At 47.8% G+C, this 15,810-nt stretch overlaps 1 protein-coding gene across 2 annotated transcripts in view; it reads right to left on the minus strand.

The window, feature by feature from the left end:
• Positions 1 to 1,848: 1,848 nt before the first annotated feature.
• CD8A (CD8 subunit alpha) overlaps positions 1,849 to 15,810 on the minus strand; it is a 33,715-nt gene continuing 19,753 nt past the window's right edge. Inside the window, exons 1-7 of one of the 2 annotated variants that reach the window (XM_080813829.1) lie at positions 8,298 to 8,350; positions 7,708 to 8,077; positions 7,253 to 7,618; positions 6,553 to 6,663; positions 6,208 to 6,318; positions 5,519 to 5,549; positions 1,849 to 3,165 (exon numbers count right to left, since the gene is read on the minus strand). In XM_080813829.1, the coding sequence (XP_080669955.1) occupies positions 3,114 to 3,165; positions 5,519 to 5,549; positions 6,208 to 6,318; positions 6,553 to 6,663; positions 7,253 to 7,618; positions 7,708 to 7,756 (720 nt within the window). In that variant the 5' untranslated portion in view covers positions 7,757 to 8,077; positions 8,298 to 8,350 and the 3' untranslated portion in view covers positions 1,849 to 3,113. Of the gene's footprint in view, positions 3,166 to 5,518; positions 5,550 to 6,207; positions 6,319 to 6,552; positions 6,664 to 7,252; positions 7,619 to 7,707; positions 8,078 to 8,297; positions 8,351 to 15,810 lie in introns of those variants that run through there. The other variant, XM_080813828.1, reaches the window with a different exon arrangement.

Raw genomic sequence — 15,810 nt, forward strand, 5'->3', positions numbered from 1 at the left:
TTACTGTTGTTTTTTTAAGTAGCCTCCATGCTCAGTGTGGAGCCCAGCATAGGGCTTGAACTCACGACCCTGAGTTGCGATGAAGAGTCGGACACCCAACCGACTGAGCCACTCAGGCGCCCTCCACCATGTTGATATTTTTAATCTCCAAAATAGTGTTCACCATTTTAGTTAGGGCAAGTGAAACTTTTCTGGGGGTATGAGAAAATCAGTAAGTAGTCAACCCTTTCCCAGCCTCCCCAGGGTGGCTTCCCAGCCACTCATTAACTGTGTTGCAGTTTAAAGAGGAAAAGCCCTTTTCCTCTCTTCATGCTAGCCCGGGTTCTTTAAGATTGGCCTTCCACGGCCATCCTCTCAAGTGTCTCCCATAAGGAGGCAAGATGTTCCTTGTCCTTCCTCCCCCGGAACCCAGGGACAGGCAGCCTCAGAGCCCTGGAGCCTGCTCTGAACTGGGTCTCAGTCCCTGCAGTGGCTCCTGGTTCTGTCGCTGGATTGGTTTGGGGAGGAAGGGGACAAGGGCAAGACTCCTCTCATGGGAACTTTCTTAGCTTTCACTTCTGCTTTTTCACACTTGAGGCACTTTTTCCTCTTGACTTCTGTTCTTTAAAAGTGTCTTGGTTTTAAAAAATTAAGGTTGCAAAAGGCAGTTTCAGGAGGGCAGGGAAAGTTCTCTGTTGACCCAGTGCTGGCTATGTAAGTGTGTTCGCTTGATGATGTTTTGGAGCTGCCGTACACTTAGGATTTGGGGACTTTTCAGTATGTATATTTTATCTCGGCAAGGGTGAAGATTTTATGATTTATTATGAAAAAAGTATCAGCTTATCCGTTACCACGAAAGAACAAAAGACAAGGTGATGCCAGGAGAGGCTAATCAGTTCTAGCTGATGGGAAAACGGGGAGTCCACAGTGAAAGTAGTGACTGACCTAATAAATTTTACATTTAGGGTTTTATCCTAAAGACACAAACACATGTGCCAAAGTTTTGGCAGTGGCATTAGAGTAGTGAAACACTGGAAACTGGAAAATTAAATGCTGAGTAATAAAGTTGGCACAATCAAAACTGGTATGCTATTTTGTCATTAAAAACGATGCCATCCTAAAATTAACAAGTCAGGAAATGACAGATGCTGGCGAGGATGCGGAGAAAGGGGAACCCTCCTACACTGTTGGTGGGAATGCAAGCTGGTGCAGTCACTCTGGAAAACAACACGGAGTTTCCTCAAAAAGTTGAAAATAGAGCTACCCTATGACCCAGCAATTGCACTACTAGGTATTTACCCTAAAGATACAAACGTAGTGATCCGAAGGGGCACGTGCACCTGAATGTTTATAGCAGCAATGTCCACAATAGCCAAACTATGGAAAGAACCTAGACGTCCATCAATAGATGAATGGATAAAGAAGTTGTGGTATATATACACAATGGAATGCTATGCAGCCATCAAAAGAAATGAAATCTTGCCATTTGCAACGATGTGGATGGAACTAGAGGGTATTATGCTTAGCGAAATAAGTCAATCAGAGAAAGACAACTATCATATGATCTCCCTGATATGAGGAAGTGGAGGCGCAACGTGGGGGGGTTGGGGGTAGGAAAAGAATAAGTGAAACAAGATGGGATTGGGAGGGAGACAAACCATAAGAGACTCTTAATCTCACAAAACAAACTGAGGGTTGCCAGGGGGAGGGAGGTAGGGAGAGGGTGGTTGGGTTATGGACATTGGGGAGGGTATGTGCTATGGTGAGTGCTGTGAAGTGTGTAAACCTGGTGATTCACAGACCTGTACCCCTGTGGCTAATAATACACTATATAAGTTTATAAAAAAACAAAAACAAAACAAAAACGATGCCATCAATGTTTGTTTATTAAACCCATTTATAAAAAGCAGAGTGCAATTGCATTTTTTAAAAGTCAGAAATATATACTTCACATATATGCACAGAAAATCATCAGGAAGTACACCACACTGTTAACAATGGATTACACCTAAGGTAAAGAATTATGGGTGATTCGTACTTCCTCATTTGCGTTTTTTCTTCCAGTGAGGACTCGATTCTTGTTCAACTCCAGACGAGAGGAAACACACGTACGGAGGGCAGCTGGTTTGGCTGTCCGCCGCCTCACCAGAGTCTCTTCCGTCCCAGCCCCTCATCTGCCGGTGGAGAGGAGGCCAGGGCCGGTGCTGGCAGCTCTGTAACCATTCTGCCTTTCCGCACCGTCGGAAGTCATGATGTTCCAGGAGCACGAGCAGATACGGTGTCTCAAGTTCAGAGACTCGAGACGACCGCCGTTCCACTGTGCTGACGCTCAGATCATACTTGTCACGGGATGGGCTCTCCTCTTTCACGGGCCCCTCTGCACTGCGGGGGCCTGGGAGAGCAATTCGGCCTCCACTGGGGGAGTTCCCACAGATTGTCTTTAGAGGTGGAGTTTCTCGTTTTCCAGGATTCAGCTTAGCCCTTCCACTTTAGTTGAGGATTTCCCACTCCATGGAGTTCCACAAGTCGTTATTTAAAAAAGTCTGATAGGATTCAACCACCTTAGAGAACTCTGTGAAAGGCAGACGTTCTCCTAGAACCCCCTTGGGGCTGTGGGTGCAGTCGTGGGCCTAGCGCTGCTGCTCAAGAAATCACCTGTGCTCCTAGGGTTTGAGACGCAGCACCCCCACACTGAGACAGACACCTCTAGAAGAAAGACCCGAATGGCTGGGGAAAGAGCCCTGAGACTTCCTGTGACTCTGCTCAAGCTGCTCCCCATCCCTGGATGTCAACCAAAGAGGTTTGGACCGCGTCATGCTGAGCAAACCCCCCCCCACCCCCCCACCCTCAGCTCAAACCACCAGATTCTGAGAACAGGGCTCGCGGTAGCTCTGGCCTGCCCACCCTTCACCCCAGTGCGAGCACAAAATGGTATCAGAGCCCTTGTGGTGTACTGTAGACGTACAGTCTTGTTTTGTGTCAACTAAGGAAAACACATGAAGAAGTCACCCTTCCCACCCCACCCCCACAAAAATAATAATGAGAATGGATATATAAGGAAGGAAGGACTGTTGCTGTTCTCATAGAATTCTGTTCGGTATTGTAGTGGCTGTCGCACAGGGCCCATCTCCATGTTAGATGTATTTCTCTGGAGGGCTGGGCTTGCCTCCTGGTCTGACCATAGGCCTGAAAGAGAGGAAGACGGTCAACCATGATTGCAACGAGAGCTCCCACAGTGTGCTAACTGCCTCCATCCACGTCTGTCCCGCCCGCCCCAGCCTCCCAGCCCCTGCGGGGTCTGCGAACTTTTCCCTGGAATACCAGCGTGGGACTGGGTGAATGATGTCAGAAACTCCATCAAGTGCCTTATGTTTGCCATTTTGCTGTCATAGCAACCTAGGGGGGAGGCCACTGGGAAATAGATGAGAGAACTTGCCCAAGTTCTAACATAACTAGGAGGTGATGGAGCCAGGATCTGAGCCCAGTTAGTCTGGCTTCCGGGGGCCTTTGTCAGGTGCCCGTGGAGGTGAGAGAGGGAGGCTGATGACCGAAGTTACCAGTTGAGCTGATTCTCGGCACCCCAGGAGGCTGTGAGCAAATGACCACCATCAGCCAAGCAGAGCTACTTTATCTCACACAGACACCCCAAATTTGATGTCCCACTAAAAATGTGCATTAATTCAGGACTGGGCTAACACCTCCTGAATGGGCTCATTCATTATGAATGTCAGGTCTATGCACACCATCCTCCAAACCTCTCTGGAAGCTGAGCTGCCCTCAGTCATCACTGAATATGTTAACTCAGGCACGTGGGTCCCTCAGATATGTTCACTCCGTGTAGCTATGTATTCCAAGGGCAGGGTTTTGTTCTCGGTTCATTTCAAAATGAGAATTTTCAGAGAATTTAAAGATAAGGGATGATTCTCCTGCCAAAGCTCCCAACTGCATCCCAAGTACTTGCAAATGCTAAAAATCTTTCTCTGTTTTTAAAGGGTCTTTGTTCCCCTTGTTATACCGTTCATAATACAGGCATTAGAATACATTATTACAATTCATTACAACACATTCATTACATTTCCGTTGTTAAAAATACTGACACATATTTTTTAAAATAACATTATATGAGATACTGGAATTGGCTTCCTGCAGAGAGATACCAAGGAGTGGGAAATGCAAACTCTAGGTATAAAATTTGAAGTATTTTCATCCACTGAAAGGAACTGATTATCCTTAAACATCCCCATCCCCCAAGCAGGAAGGAGCCTGAGCTTGGATAGAGAAGTCTGAGCTCTGCTATTTGGCATCAGTGTGGCCTTAGACAAGTCACTAAATGTCCTAACCCTCGCATTCCTCATCTGAAAAAATGGTGGTCATGGCAACTACTTGAAAGATTGTTATGAAACTTGATATTTGAAAAGAAATATATAGGGGTGCCTGGGTGGCTCAGTGGGTTAAAGCCTCTGCCTTCGGCTCAGGTCGTGATCTCAGGGTCCTGGGATCGAGTCCCGCATCAGGCTCTCTGCTCAGCAGGGAGCCTGCTTCTCCCTCTCTCTCTCTCTCTCTGCCTGCCTCTCTGCCTACTTGCAATCTCTGTCGAATAAATAAAATATTTAAATAAATAAATAATAAAAATATATAAAACAAGGAACAGGTACTCTGTAGGCTTTTATTAAATGGTGTATTATTTTGATAATCTGAGAGTCATCACGTCTCTGTAGGCTTGGGTAGATTTCCTGATCTGAGCTGCTCAGCTGTGAGATGGGACTGTGGCATCTTTCACATGGGGTTGCTGGAGAAGGGAGAACCTGCGTGTAACCCCCACCACGGTGCAGGGCCAGAGTGGGATCAGTTAGATGTTAGCACAGGCTGCCTCAGCCTAAGTTCAAAGGACAGAAAAGATTGAGACTTCTCTTCCAGGCACTGGTCTTTGTTTTTGTTTGTTTTTTTCCTGATCATCTCAGAATGATCACGGGTTGGAATTGAATCGGGGAGTCACTTGGGCTGCCAGATAGCTAACTGCTCCTCCCTCTGTTTCCCTTCTAGTCCTTGGTGGTAAATCAAGGCACTACACTGGCACAGGGAAATTAGGAGCCATTGTTTATTTGGTTCTCCAGTGAAAGACTGGCTCTTAAAAACACGAGTCGCTCAAAAGTCTAGAACAAACAATAGAAAAAAAAGTTTTCTTAAGAAAACAACAAAACTCAGTTGAATCATCCAGGTAAAGAGACCTCAAGGCTGTGGGGAACTAGGACTAATAGGGGGAGTCCTTGTTTGGGATTTTTGGAGCCAGGTCAGAGAAAATGGAGACTTACAGAAGTCATACTTCATGCTCTCCCCATGAGCCCAAACCGTGCCTCCCGTTTCCTCACCTTACCAGCCTTGTGCCGCTCTTTGCTCAGAAACTATGCTGATTTCCTGCCCCCAGAATTCTCTGCCAAGGCCTCTCTCGGGAAAGGTTCCCACCAATGGCTGCTTGGGAGGCTAGGACCTGTGCAGAGGGCTGCCCAGAGTTAGCAGCCCTAGGGGTTATAAGACTCACCTGGGACATTTGCAAACCCGTCTTCTGTTCCCTGGATAAGAAAAAGAAGGAGTAAAATGACTGGCTCCCCACCACCAATAGTCCCTCCCAAAATTTATTTCCTCCTTCCCTTTTCCTATTTCTTTAGAACTATAACTCTTGATAACCAAGTAAGAGCTGCTTTTCCATCCCTCTTCTCATCAATTTTAAAAGCATTGCAAATACACATGTGGACTAAGATGGGTTAGTACAGTCACCTACAGTGGGACCCAAAGTAGCAGGGGGTTCACCGGGAGGTGGCCTAGGGTAAATCTCAACAAGTCATGGTTTTGACCCAGTCTTCCTGAGCACTAGTCCGAGGGCCACAGGGGCACACTCTCTGCCGGGGTGGGGGGGTTGTAATAAGCCAGAAACTGCACTCTCTACCGCCTTCGCCTTGGCCAATGGAACACAATGCTCCTGCCCATCCTGGAATAAGGGCTCTGTCTCCCTAAGAACGTCCGGGAGAGTGGAAAGAGGAGTGGGAAGGGGTTTCACGAGTTCTGTCTCCAGGAAAGAAATGGGCTGTGCCTGACCCTACAGTGCAGCTCAGGTTCCAGAAACCTCTATCCTATCTCGGGGCAAGCTGCCCGGAGCAAGCAGCGCAGGAGGAGGAAGTGGAGCAAACCTTCCCCCCTTCCCCCGCCACTCCGAGCGGCCCTAGAACTTACTGTGGCTGCAGATGACGGTGATGACCAGTGACAGGAGAAGGACGGCGCAGGTCCCAGCCAGCGGTGCCCAGATGTAGATTTCACAGGCAAAGCCAAGCACACCTTTTTCCACTGAAGACACCGAAGACGCCGACGTTTAGGAACTAGTCCGGGATTCTCTAACCCACACCACCAGCTCGGGCCTGTCCCTCGGGTCTGGTCTCGGTTTCCCGACCACTTGGACAGGTTTTGGCTCTATCTCCACCATCAGGGCTGAGCCTGGCGGGGGTTCTCCCCCACCCCCGCGCCGCCCCGTCCGCACCGCCCTGGCGGGTCCAGCTCCCGGGACCCCTGCGCCGGTCTCACCTGGCTTGCTCGCTGCCGGCCGGCAGATACCAGGGCGCAGAGAGACCGGCTGCGACGTGTTTGTGGGCCCCCTCGTGGGTGGTCGCGGCGCGGGCGTAGGGGTGGACTTGACTGCGGGAGAAACAGAGCGTGGTTGGAGTCGGACAGGGGACATCGACGCTAACCCTCCGCACGGCTTCGCGCGCCTTTGCCCAACCGGGCGCCTCCTTCGCCCGCGCAGACCTCTGCACTCAAGGAGGGGAGAGGGATTGGGGACCTCCAGGATTCGCGCTCTCCTCTTCGCGGCGCGCGCGGTAGCCTGCTGCGTCCCGGGCGGGGCCAAGCGCACCCGGCGCCTCGGACGGGAACGCAGGAGCCCGCTCCCTGTCTCCCAGCCTCTCTCCGGGGCTCAACCTGCAAGCTTGGGGGTTTGGATTGGTAGCCAAACGCAGGCTCACAGAATTTAAGGAACTGTCCGGGGGCAGACAAGCACCTGAACTCGAGCCCAGATCCGCGGGACCTAAGAAGCCATCTTCAGCCCCGACCCAGCCGCACCTTGGCCTCAGTTCCATTGTCTATGAAATGGAAGCAGTATTAAGTACCCCCCACGCCCCCAAGGGCGCTAAGAGGCTCAAAAGCGGGGCTCCGTATGAAAAAAAACGGGTTCAGAGGTGAGCCCTAAACCCCACACTGAAAGGTGCCGCGCCCCGGGCGCCCGGACCTGGCAGAAAGACCGGCACGAAGGAGCTGAAGTACAGCACGGAATTGCTCAGGACAGAGCAGAAATAGTAGCCTTCGTCCTCCTTGCGGAAGCGGTGCAGGGTGAGGCCGTAGAGGGTGTCATGGATCCTCCTGCCCGAAATCTGTTTGGGGTCCAGTCCATCGGCCAACTTGCTCCGGATTTGGGAGAGGTACATGAGGAAGACGGGGCGGGCGTCAGGTTCGTTCTTCTGGAGGAGCCAGGAACAGCCCGGCGCCGCGCTGGACAGCAGCACCTCGCACTGCAGCTCCACCTTCCCTCCCAGCTGTCCGACCACCTTCGCCGGCGACAGACGGAACGGGCTCGGCCTGGCGGCCGCGGCGGCATCTGCGGGCGGCAGGCATCGAGGCTGAGCCGGGAACCCCGCGCTCCTCGTCTGCCCCGTCCCCCGCCCTCCCCGAGGGTCGCCAACTCACGGAGTAGCAGGGCCAGCGGCAGGAGCAGGGGGGTCATCCAGGAGGCCATGGCGCGCTCTGCGCTGCGCGACGCGTGCGGACGCGCGCTGGAGCGGGTGGGACGCGGAGGGGGGAAGTCGGGCCCTTCGGACGGCGGAGGAGCCAGATTTCGAGTTCGGAGGATGTGATGTCATCCGAAGCCCCGCAGGGGAGAGTCGCCCTCTTTTTCGCGGTTACCACCTTCCAGCCCAGGGAGCAGGCTGGGGTCCATGATCTGGGCCTGGGCCGTCGAAGCGGGCTTGCAGGGCAGCTGGGGACGGTTAAAACTGCGGGCTTGAGGACGAAGACAGAGGCTCGCAAAAGACCTTTGGAATGGGCTCTCCTGTGGGGGCTGCAGAGACAGAGGGTAAAGAGAGTTTACAAGAGGTGAAGAAGGTGAGAGTAAGCAGGAAAGCACAGTGTCCACTTCCTTTGTAGTCACTCATAATGGCTCTAGCAAGACCGGCGCTGAGGGCTGAGGAGGGAGAGGCGTTGGTGACTTGCACACCACTCCGCACTGTAGTCTGGGCGCTCAGCAGGAAGGAGAAGACCATGGGGCAGCAGCCACTTGCCTTGTGTGGGGTTGAAGGGCCTCTGGCGACCACACCCAGTCCTCCCCAGTGCCACACATCACCCTACAGCCTCAAGATTTTTTCTTGGGGCTGCTGCAACAGCCTTCACATGAGTCCCTTTCTTGGCCACACCTTCAGCCACCCTGCCATGATCATTATTCTCCTAAAGGGGATCTGACAGTGTCGCTCTGGCAGCCTTCTATGACTTGCAGGACAGGATGGAAGCTGAAACAGGGCTTGGTTCAGAGCTTTTGGGTGCTGGCTCCTCCTAGCCTCCGCCCAGGCCCCTGGCCCTACATTCTCACTGAACTTGAAGCTGTCTAAACTCTGGGCTCCTGTCTTTGCTGTTCCCTTTGCCTGAAATACCATTCTGTTTAAGCCTGGGGGCCAGCTACTGTGCTGTAGGACACGGACCTCATTCCTCTTTATCCTTGGCATTAGGCACTGGGCGGGGACCTGTGTGAAACCTGGGTGAATGCCTGGGAGGAGGCACTCTTCTCTCTCAGGCTCTGGCGCATCATATCCCCTTCCTTCTTGCCTATTGCTATCCTGAAGCCTTCCAGCCCCAGTGGATGCCCGCCTCTCATTACTTCAGGGTGCCCTAGCCTTTCCACTTTGAATCCCAGAACAAATACACCTCACACTGTTGCTACCTGAGTCTAGAGTCAAGCCACGTGGCATTATCTGTTCCATGTGTCTGCCCCACCCATAGATTTTGCCTGGTGAGGACTGTGTTGCAGACACCCCTCCCCGCCATGTCATAACATAACTTGGGCTGAGCTGTGTTGGTAGAACTTAAGTGTTGGATGGGCTTTAAAATAATTACTACTATTACTTTGATTTTTTTTATTACTTTGATTTTAATGTGTGCTCCCCAGCCTTCTCAAATCATCCGAGGTACTTAGCCCTAGGTGGAACATTTAACATATTTTATTTTAATTCCAGTGTAGTTAACATATAGTGTTATATTAATTTTCAGTGTACAGTTCAGTCCTTCCATCCATCATCCAGTGTTCATCACATCCTTCATCCCCATCCCCTATTTAGTCCATTACCCCCACCCCACCTCCCCTTCAGTAACCACCAGTGTATTCTCTATAAAGGAGTCTGTTTCTTGGTTTCTCTCTCTCTCTCTTCCTCTCTCGTTTTCCTTTGCTCATTTGTTTTATTTCTTAAATTCCACATATGAGTGAAATCATATGGTATTTGTCTTTCTCTGATTTATTTCCCTCAGCATTATACTCTCTAGCTCCATTCATGTCATTGCAAATGGTAAGATTTCATTCCTTTTTATGGTTGAATAATAATCCATGTATAAATGTACCACATCTTCTTTATCCATTCATCTATCGACAGACATTGGGCTACTTCCATAATTTGGTTATTGTTAATAACGCTGCTATAAACATAGGGGTGCATGTATCCCTTTGAATTAGTGGTTTTGTATTTTTTTAAAAGATTTTATTTACTTATTTGATGGACAGAGATCACAGGTAGGCAGAGAGGCAGGCAGAGAGAGAGGAAGGGAAGCAGGCTCCCCGCTGAGCAGAGAGCCCAATGTGGGGCTCAGTCCCAGGACCCTGGGATCACAACCTGAGCCAAAGGCAGAGGCTTTAACCCACTGAGCCACACAGGCACCCCAGTGTTTTTGTATTTTCTATAAAAATTTTGCTTATTTATTTTAGAAAGAAAGAGAGCATGAGTGGAGGGAGGGTCTGAGGGAGAAGGAGAGACAGAATCCCAAGCAGACTCCCCACTGAGCCTGAAGCCCGATGTGGAGCTCGATCCCAGGACCCCAAGACCATCACCTGAGCTGGAAATCAAGAGTCAGAGGCTCAACTGACTGAACCACACAGGTGCCTTTGTTTTTGTAATTTTTTGGGTAAATACTCAGTAGTTTGATTACTGGAACATAGGATAGTTCTATTTTTAGCTTTTTGAGGCACCTCCATACTGTTTTCCACTGTGACTATGCCAGGAATCTCCAGCGGACTCCCCGCTGAATGCGGATCCTGAGGCAGGGCTCCATCTCACAACCCTGATATCATGACGTGAACCGAGAGCAAGAGTCGGTTGCTCAATCAACTGACACGAGGTTGTACAACGCCTGCATTTTTTGCAACCTCCCTTTCTTAGCTAATAGTAGAAGAAGGAAAGCTCTTCCTATTAGCACATGTAGATCTATCTCATTGTTCTCAATGGGTGCATTCTCTATGGGTATTCCAGAATTTAGTTTTCCTGTTAATGGACATTTAAGTGGGCTGCAGTAGACACAATACGTCTACAGCATTGGGGACTTGCTCACTACATGTTAGATTTTCAGATGGAAGATGAGGGAGGCTGGGGAAGGAAAACGCTTTGTAATGATGGTTATGACTGTGACTCACAGCAGGGCATCCCTGGCATGTAGATGTACACATGTACAGTGTGTCCCTGGCTGTGTAGACACAGGGCTGTCCCTTAACCCACATGACTGAGGGTGACAAGGAAACAGTCAAGTCCAGGCCGGCCATCTTGGTCACCTGAAAGAGAGCTGCAGCTGGCTTGGAGGCCTTCCAGCCTTGCAGCTAAGAAAAGTGTCAGCCATGAGGGTGGCAGCCCCTTTGTACAGAGCACAACAGAGGGTGGGGGGTATGCCAAGGCAACATGTGAAACCTACCAAGGAGGCTTTGTGACCCCAATGATATTTTTTACAGAATGTGGTGGATTCTCAATGCAACCACAACGACATCCGCCTTGCAGCAGGTGGGAGAGCAGAAGCAATTTTCGAGAATTCTGGGGATGCTTGCTTGCAGTAGGGCCAGGTGTACAGAGGGCTGGGCGGGGCCCGCTCCTTGCTGCCAGGTGAGCTCCCGTACCCCAAGCTGCGGCACTCACGTGGGATGGCATGAAGGCATGGGAACAACGGCAACGACTTGCACGCTGTCAAGCAAGTCCCTTATTTTTAAAAGCATCCAAAGAGAGATGAGGTAAGAGAGTCACCAGTATCTGTGCCAAATTTAAGTAAGTCTTTGTTTCTCTCGAAGGTGTTTGTTCTTAAAACATGGAAATAAAGTAATTTTAATTTACACGAATTGAAGGCATTCGGAGCACATTAACTGGACTGGGCCTGGGTGGCTCAGTGGGTTAAGCCTCTGCCTTCAGCTCAGGTGGTGATCCCAGGGTCCTGGGATCAAGTCCCACATCGGGCTCTCTGCTCAGCAGGGGGCCTGCTTCCTCCTCTCTCTCTCTGCCTGCCTCTCTGCCTACTTGTGATCTCTCTCTCTCTGTCAAATAAATAAATAAAATCTTTAAAAAAAAAAAAAAGAAATTCATCAGGGCTCGGTACCGTGGCTCATAAGACACTGACTGCAGGGGCGACTTGGAATCAATGGCCTGCTGCCTCCTCTTGCCAATCCTGAACTGTGGAGAAGATACTGTCTCCTTGGAAGGGGTTAGCTTGTCTGGGGCTAGAAAGGCCTTTCTAGCTCTAGAGTTAACAGGGCCTTGCTTTATCTCCATGCAAATACCTGTCAATTCCACCCACCTGTGCCACTCCCACTTTTTCTGGAGAATGTTTCAATGTATAGAAACATAGTCATACCATATGTCTTTGAGTTGTGTTGATACATAGAGATTTAGTTTTTTATTTTAAATGCTGTGTAGTAGTATTATGCATATTCCACAGTTCAGTGGTCCTCCAACCAGAGGATTCATACCCTGGGGGGACAAGGAGGCTGGCTATCTTTGGGGATACACGTTATTTTTAGGGGCTCATTCCCAGATCTTCAGCTCCCATTGGTTCTCTTTTCTAAGACAGATCTGCCCAGGAGCAAATGTCTGTGTCTAGTCTTTGTGCTGATTCGCTTTCCCTGCCTCCCCTTTCATAATCTCTCTTTTCTTGCTTTGAAACAAAAAGGCAGACAGGCAGTCCTGTAGGTTACTGTGGTGTAATGCCCAGGGGGGTCAAAACTCTACAGGACAATAATCAAAGGGAAACACCCAGATAGTTTTCATTTTGTATCCACACCCTTAGTTGTGGATAAGCATTTCTCCTGGGGAAAGTTCCCAAGATCCTGGCTAAGAGGGTGTCTGGGAGAAATACTGGAGCTAGATCACCTTACCGCCAACTCCTGGCCCTCATCACTTTACTCACCTCTCTCTGTAGAGCTAGAATGCAGAAGCCAGAGAGGTATTATGGGATGTATGCTCCTTCCTAGCATGCTCAGCAGCATTGCAAAAGGAACCACACTTTATTTTTTGACACAAAGTCTGATTTGCTAATTGTTTTGACATTGACGACTGACTTTGCCAAAGAGGTTAGCTGGCAGCATTTTTATTTGCAATGAATCAAATGAGGTAAAACCTTAGCTCCAAAGTTTTGATGAAAACAAAGTTTAGGGCGCCTGCGTGGCTCAGTCGCGTTAAGCGTCTGCCTTTGGCTCAGGTCATGATTCCAGGGTCGCGGGATCGAGTCCCACATCAGGATCCCTGCTCCTTGGGAAGCCTGTGTGTCTCTCTCCCACTCCCCCTTCTTGTGTTCCCTCTTTCGCTGTCTCTTTCTCTGTCAAATAAATAAAATCTTTAGGGGTGCCGAAAGGCTTAGTAGGTTAAGCCTCTGCCTTTGGCTCAGGTCATGATCTCAGGGTGTTGGGATTGAGCCCCACATTGGGCTCTCTGATTGGTGGGGAGCCTGCTTCCCCCCACCCCCGACCCTGCCTGCCTCTCTGCCTACTTGTGATCTGTCTGTTAAATAAATAAATAAAATCTTAAAAAAAAATCTTAAATAAAAACCCCACAAAGTTTAAAGTCTGATAAAATGAAAACATTAAATTAAAATATTGTTTTGGCAAATTTGTGTTGAAATTAAAAATATTTCTATTTCCCCAACCCCTTGTAAGTTCATCAGTGAAGGCAGTTGCTTGTAGGTGAGGTAAGAATGGTGCAGTTCATAGCTACCCAATAGACAGTGGTAAAGCCTATTTGAGTCTGCTTCCAGCAACTGAGCAGTGAATAATCCTAACGATGATAATCAATCCACTTACAGGTTAGTGTTTCCCAAGTCTTTGCTTTCAACACAATTGAAAGAAGACCTACTCTAGTTGGCAACTGTTATGGGTTGAATTGTTTGTGTCCTCCTGAAAATCATATGCTGAAGTCCCAACCCCCAGTACTTCAGAAAGTAACCTTATTTGGAGATTGGGTTTTATTGGAGGTAAAGTCAAGTTAAGATGAAGTCATTAGGACCTTATTATGGTGGGTCGTAATCCGGTATTACCGGTGTCCTTATAAAAAAGGGAAATGTGGACACAGAGACATACCTTGGGGGAGTGTCATGCGGAAATAAAGACAGACATCAGGTTGGTGCTTCCACAAGCCAAGAACCCCAAAGATGGCTGGCAACCTGCTGGAAGCTGGGGAGAGGGACGGCGCAGATTCTTCCTCACAGTCCTCAGAGGGAAATAACTCAGCCTTTGTCTCAGACTTCTAGCTTCCACACTGTGAGACCATACATTTCTCTTGTTACAGCAGCCCTAGCAAACTAATACAGCAACTAATAGATCACTAAGATGAATTTCTCTCTTTTTAAAAGATTTTATTTATTTGTCAGAAAGAGAGACAGCACGAACAAGCAGGAGGAGCAGCAGGCAGAGGGAGAAGCAGCTTCCCTGCTGAGCAAGGAGCCTGACACCGGGCTCAATCCCAGGACCCTGGCATCATGACCTGAGCAGAAGACAGATGCTTCACTGACTGAGCCATCCAGGCACCCCTAAGATGAACTTCTGGTGGTAGTTCACCATTGTGGTTTTCTGTTTTGTAAAAAAAAAAAAAAAAATATATATATATATATATATATATATATGCACATATATATATGTATATATTTTATTAAAAGATTTAGCGACTCTGCTATAACAAAACCAACTATTTATAGGGACAAAATATCTCGGTGCTTACATTGTATTTAAAAAAAAAGGGGGTGGCATCTGGGTGGCTCAGTCATTAAGCGTCTGCCTTCAGCTCAGGTCATGATCCCAGGGTCCTGGGATCGAGACCTGCATCGGGTTGCTTCTCCCTCTCCCAGTCCCCCTGCTTGTGTTCCTTCTCTCGTTGTGTATCTCTCCATTAAAAAAATAAATAAAATCTTTAAAAAAATAAAAAAATAAAAGTAGGAAAGTAATTGGTGTTGTACCTTTTTTAGCAATACGTAATAATTTCTTGTGAGTTCATTAACTGGGCACTCTCCATCTCATTAAGAGCTAAAATTTCCCTCAAAGTTATTTTTTATTTTTAAAGATTTTATTTATTTATTTGACAGACAGAGATCACATTCAGGCAGAGAGACAGGCAGAGAAAGAGGAGGAAGCAGGCTCCCCGCTGAGCAGAGAGCCCGATGCGGGGCTCGATCCCAGGATGCTGGGATCATGACCTGAGCCGAAGGCAGAGGCTTTAACCTACTAAGCCACCCAGGCGCCCCTCAAAGTTATTTTTTTACAAAAATTCTTATTTTGAGATAATTGTAGGTTGATACTGCAGTTATAAGAAGTAATACAGAGCTCTCATACACTCTACCCAGTACCCCCCCAATGGTAACATCTTGCAACTCTAGTACAATATCATCAACGACTACTTTTTTATGTTTAACCCTTAATTTTCAATGTTCATAATTTATGTTCTCTTTGAACCATCTACACTACTCATAGCTGTAATAATGGCATAATCTAAACAAATTTTTAATACTTAGAAATTCATGGTTACAGAAAATTTAAATTAAATTAAATTTAAATTTAAATTTATGTGTTTTTCTGTCAGAGAAGTATGATCAACCAAAGATCTTCAAGCACAAAAACATATTACATTAGAATAAACTTCTAGGCAGGAAGATGGATAGAATTCATAAATTAGAGGGGAGAAAGGAATGATGAAAAATTTCCAAAAGTTAAAGAACTTGTTTTTGCTTTTAAAAACAGGTGATTGCTGAAATAAAAATCAATATATTATTTATTTACATTCTATCAGAAACAATTAAAAAGATTGATGGAAAGGTCTTACCTTAAAACATCAATATTTAAAACACATTGGAAACTATATATTTTATAACTATTTATGATGAAAAATGCTTGATATCAAGTTAAAATGGAGGGAAGGAGTACACTGATGTTCATAGCAAGCCAGTTGTCCTCCCCTCCTCCCCCACAGATGAAAGGATAAGTGAATGTGGTATATCCACACAATGGAATATTATTCAACTTTAAAAAAGGAAGGAAGGACATTTTGACCCATACCACAACGTAGATAAACCCTGAGAACCTTATGCTGAGTGAGATAAGCCAATGACAAAAAACCAAGTCCTGTGTAATGCCATTGACATGAGGTACATTGTGTATTCGATTCACTGGACAGAAAGTAGATTGGCAGTTGCTGGAAGCTGAGGGCCAGGGAGATGGAGAGTTATTATTTAATAGGTGCAGAGTTTCAGTTTTGCAAAATAAGAGTTCTGGAGATGGAGGGTGGTGTTTGTACAACAATGTGA

This window comes from Martes martes (assembly GCF_963455335.1).
Source record: "Martes martes genome assembly, chromosome: 9".
NCBI lineage: Eukaryota > Metazoa > Chordata > Mammalia > Carnivora > Mustelidae > Martes > Martes martes.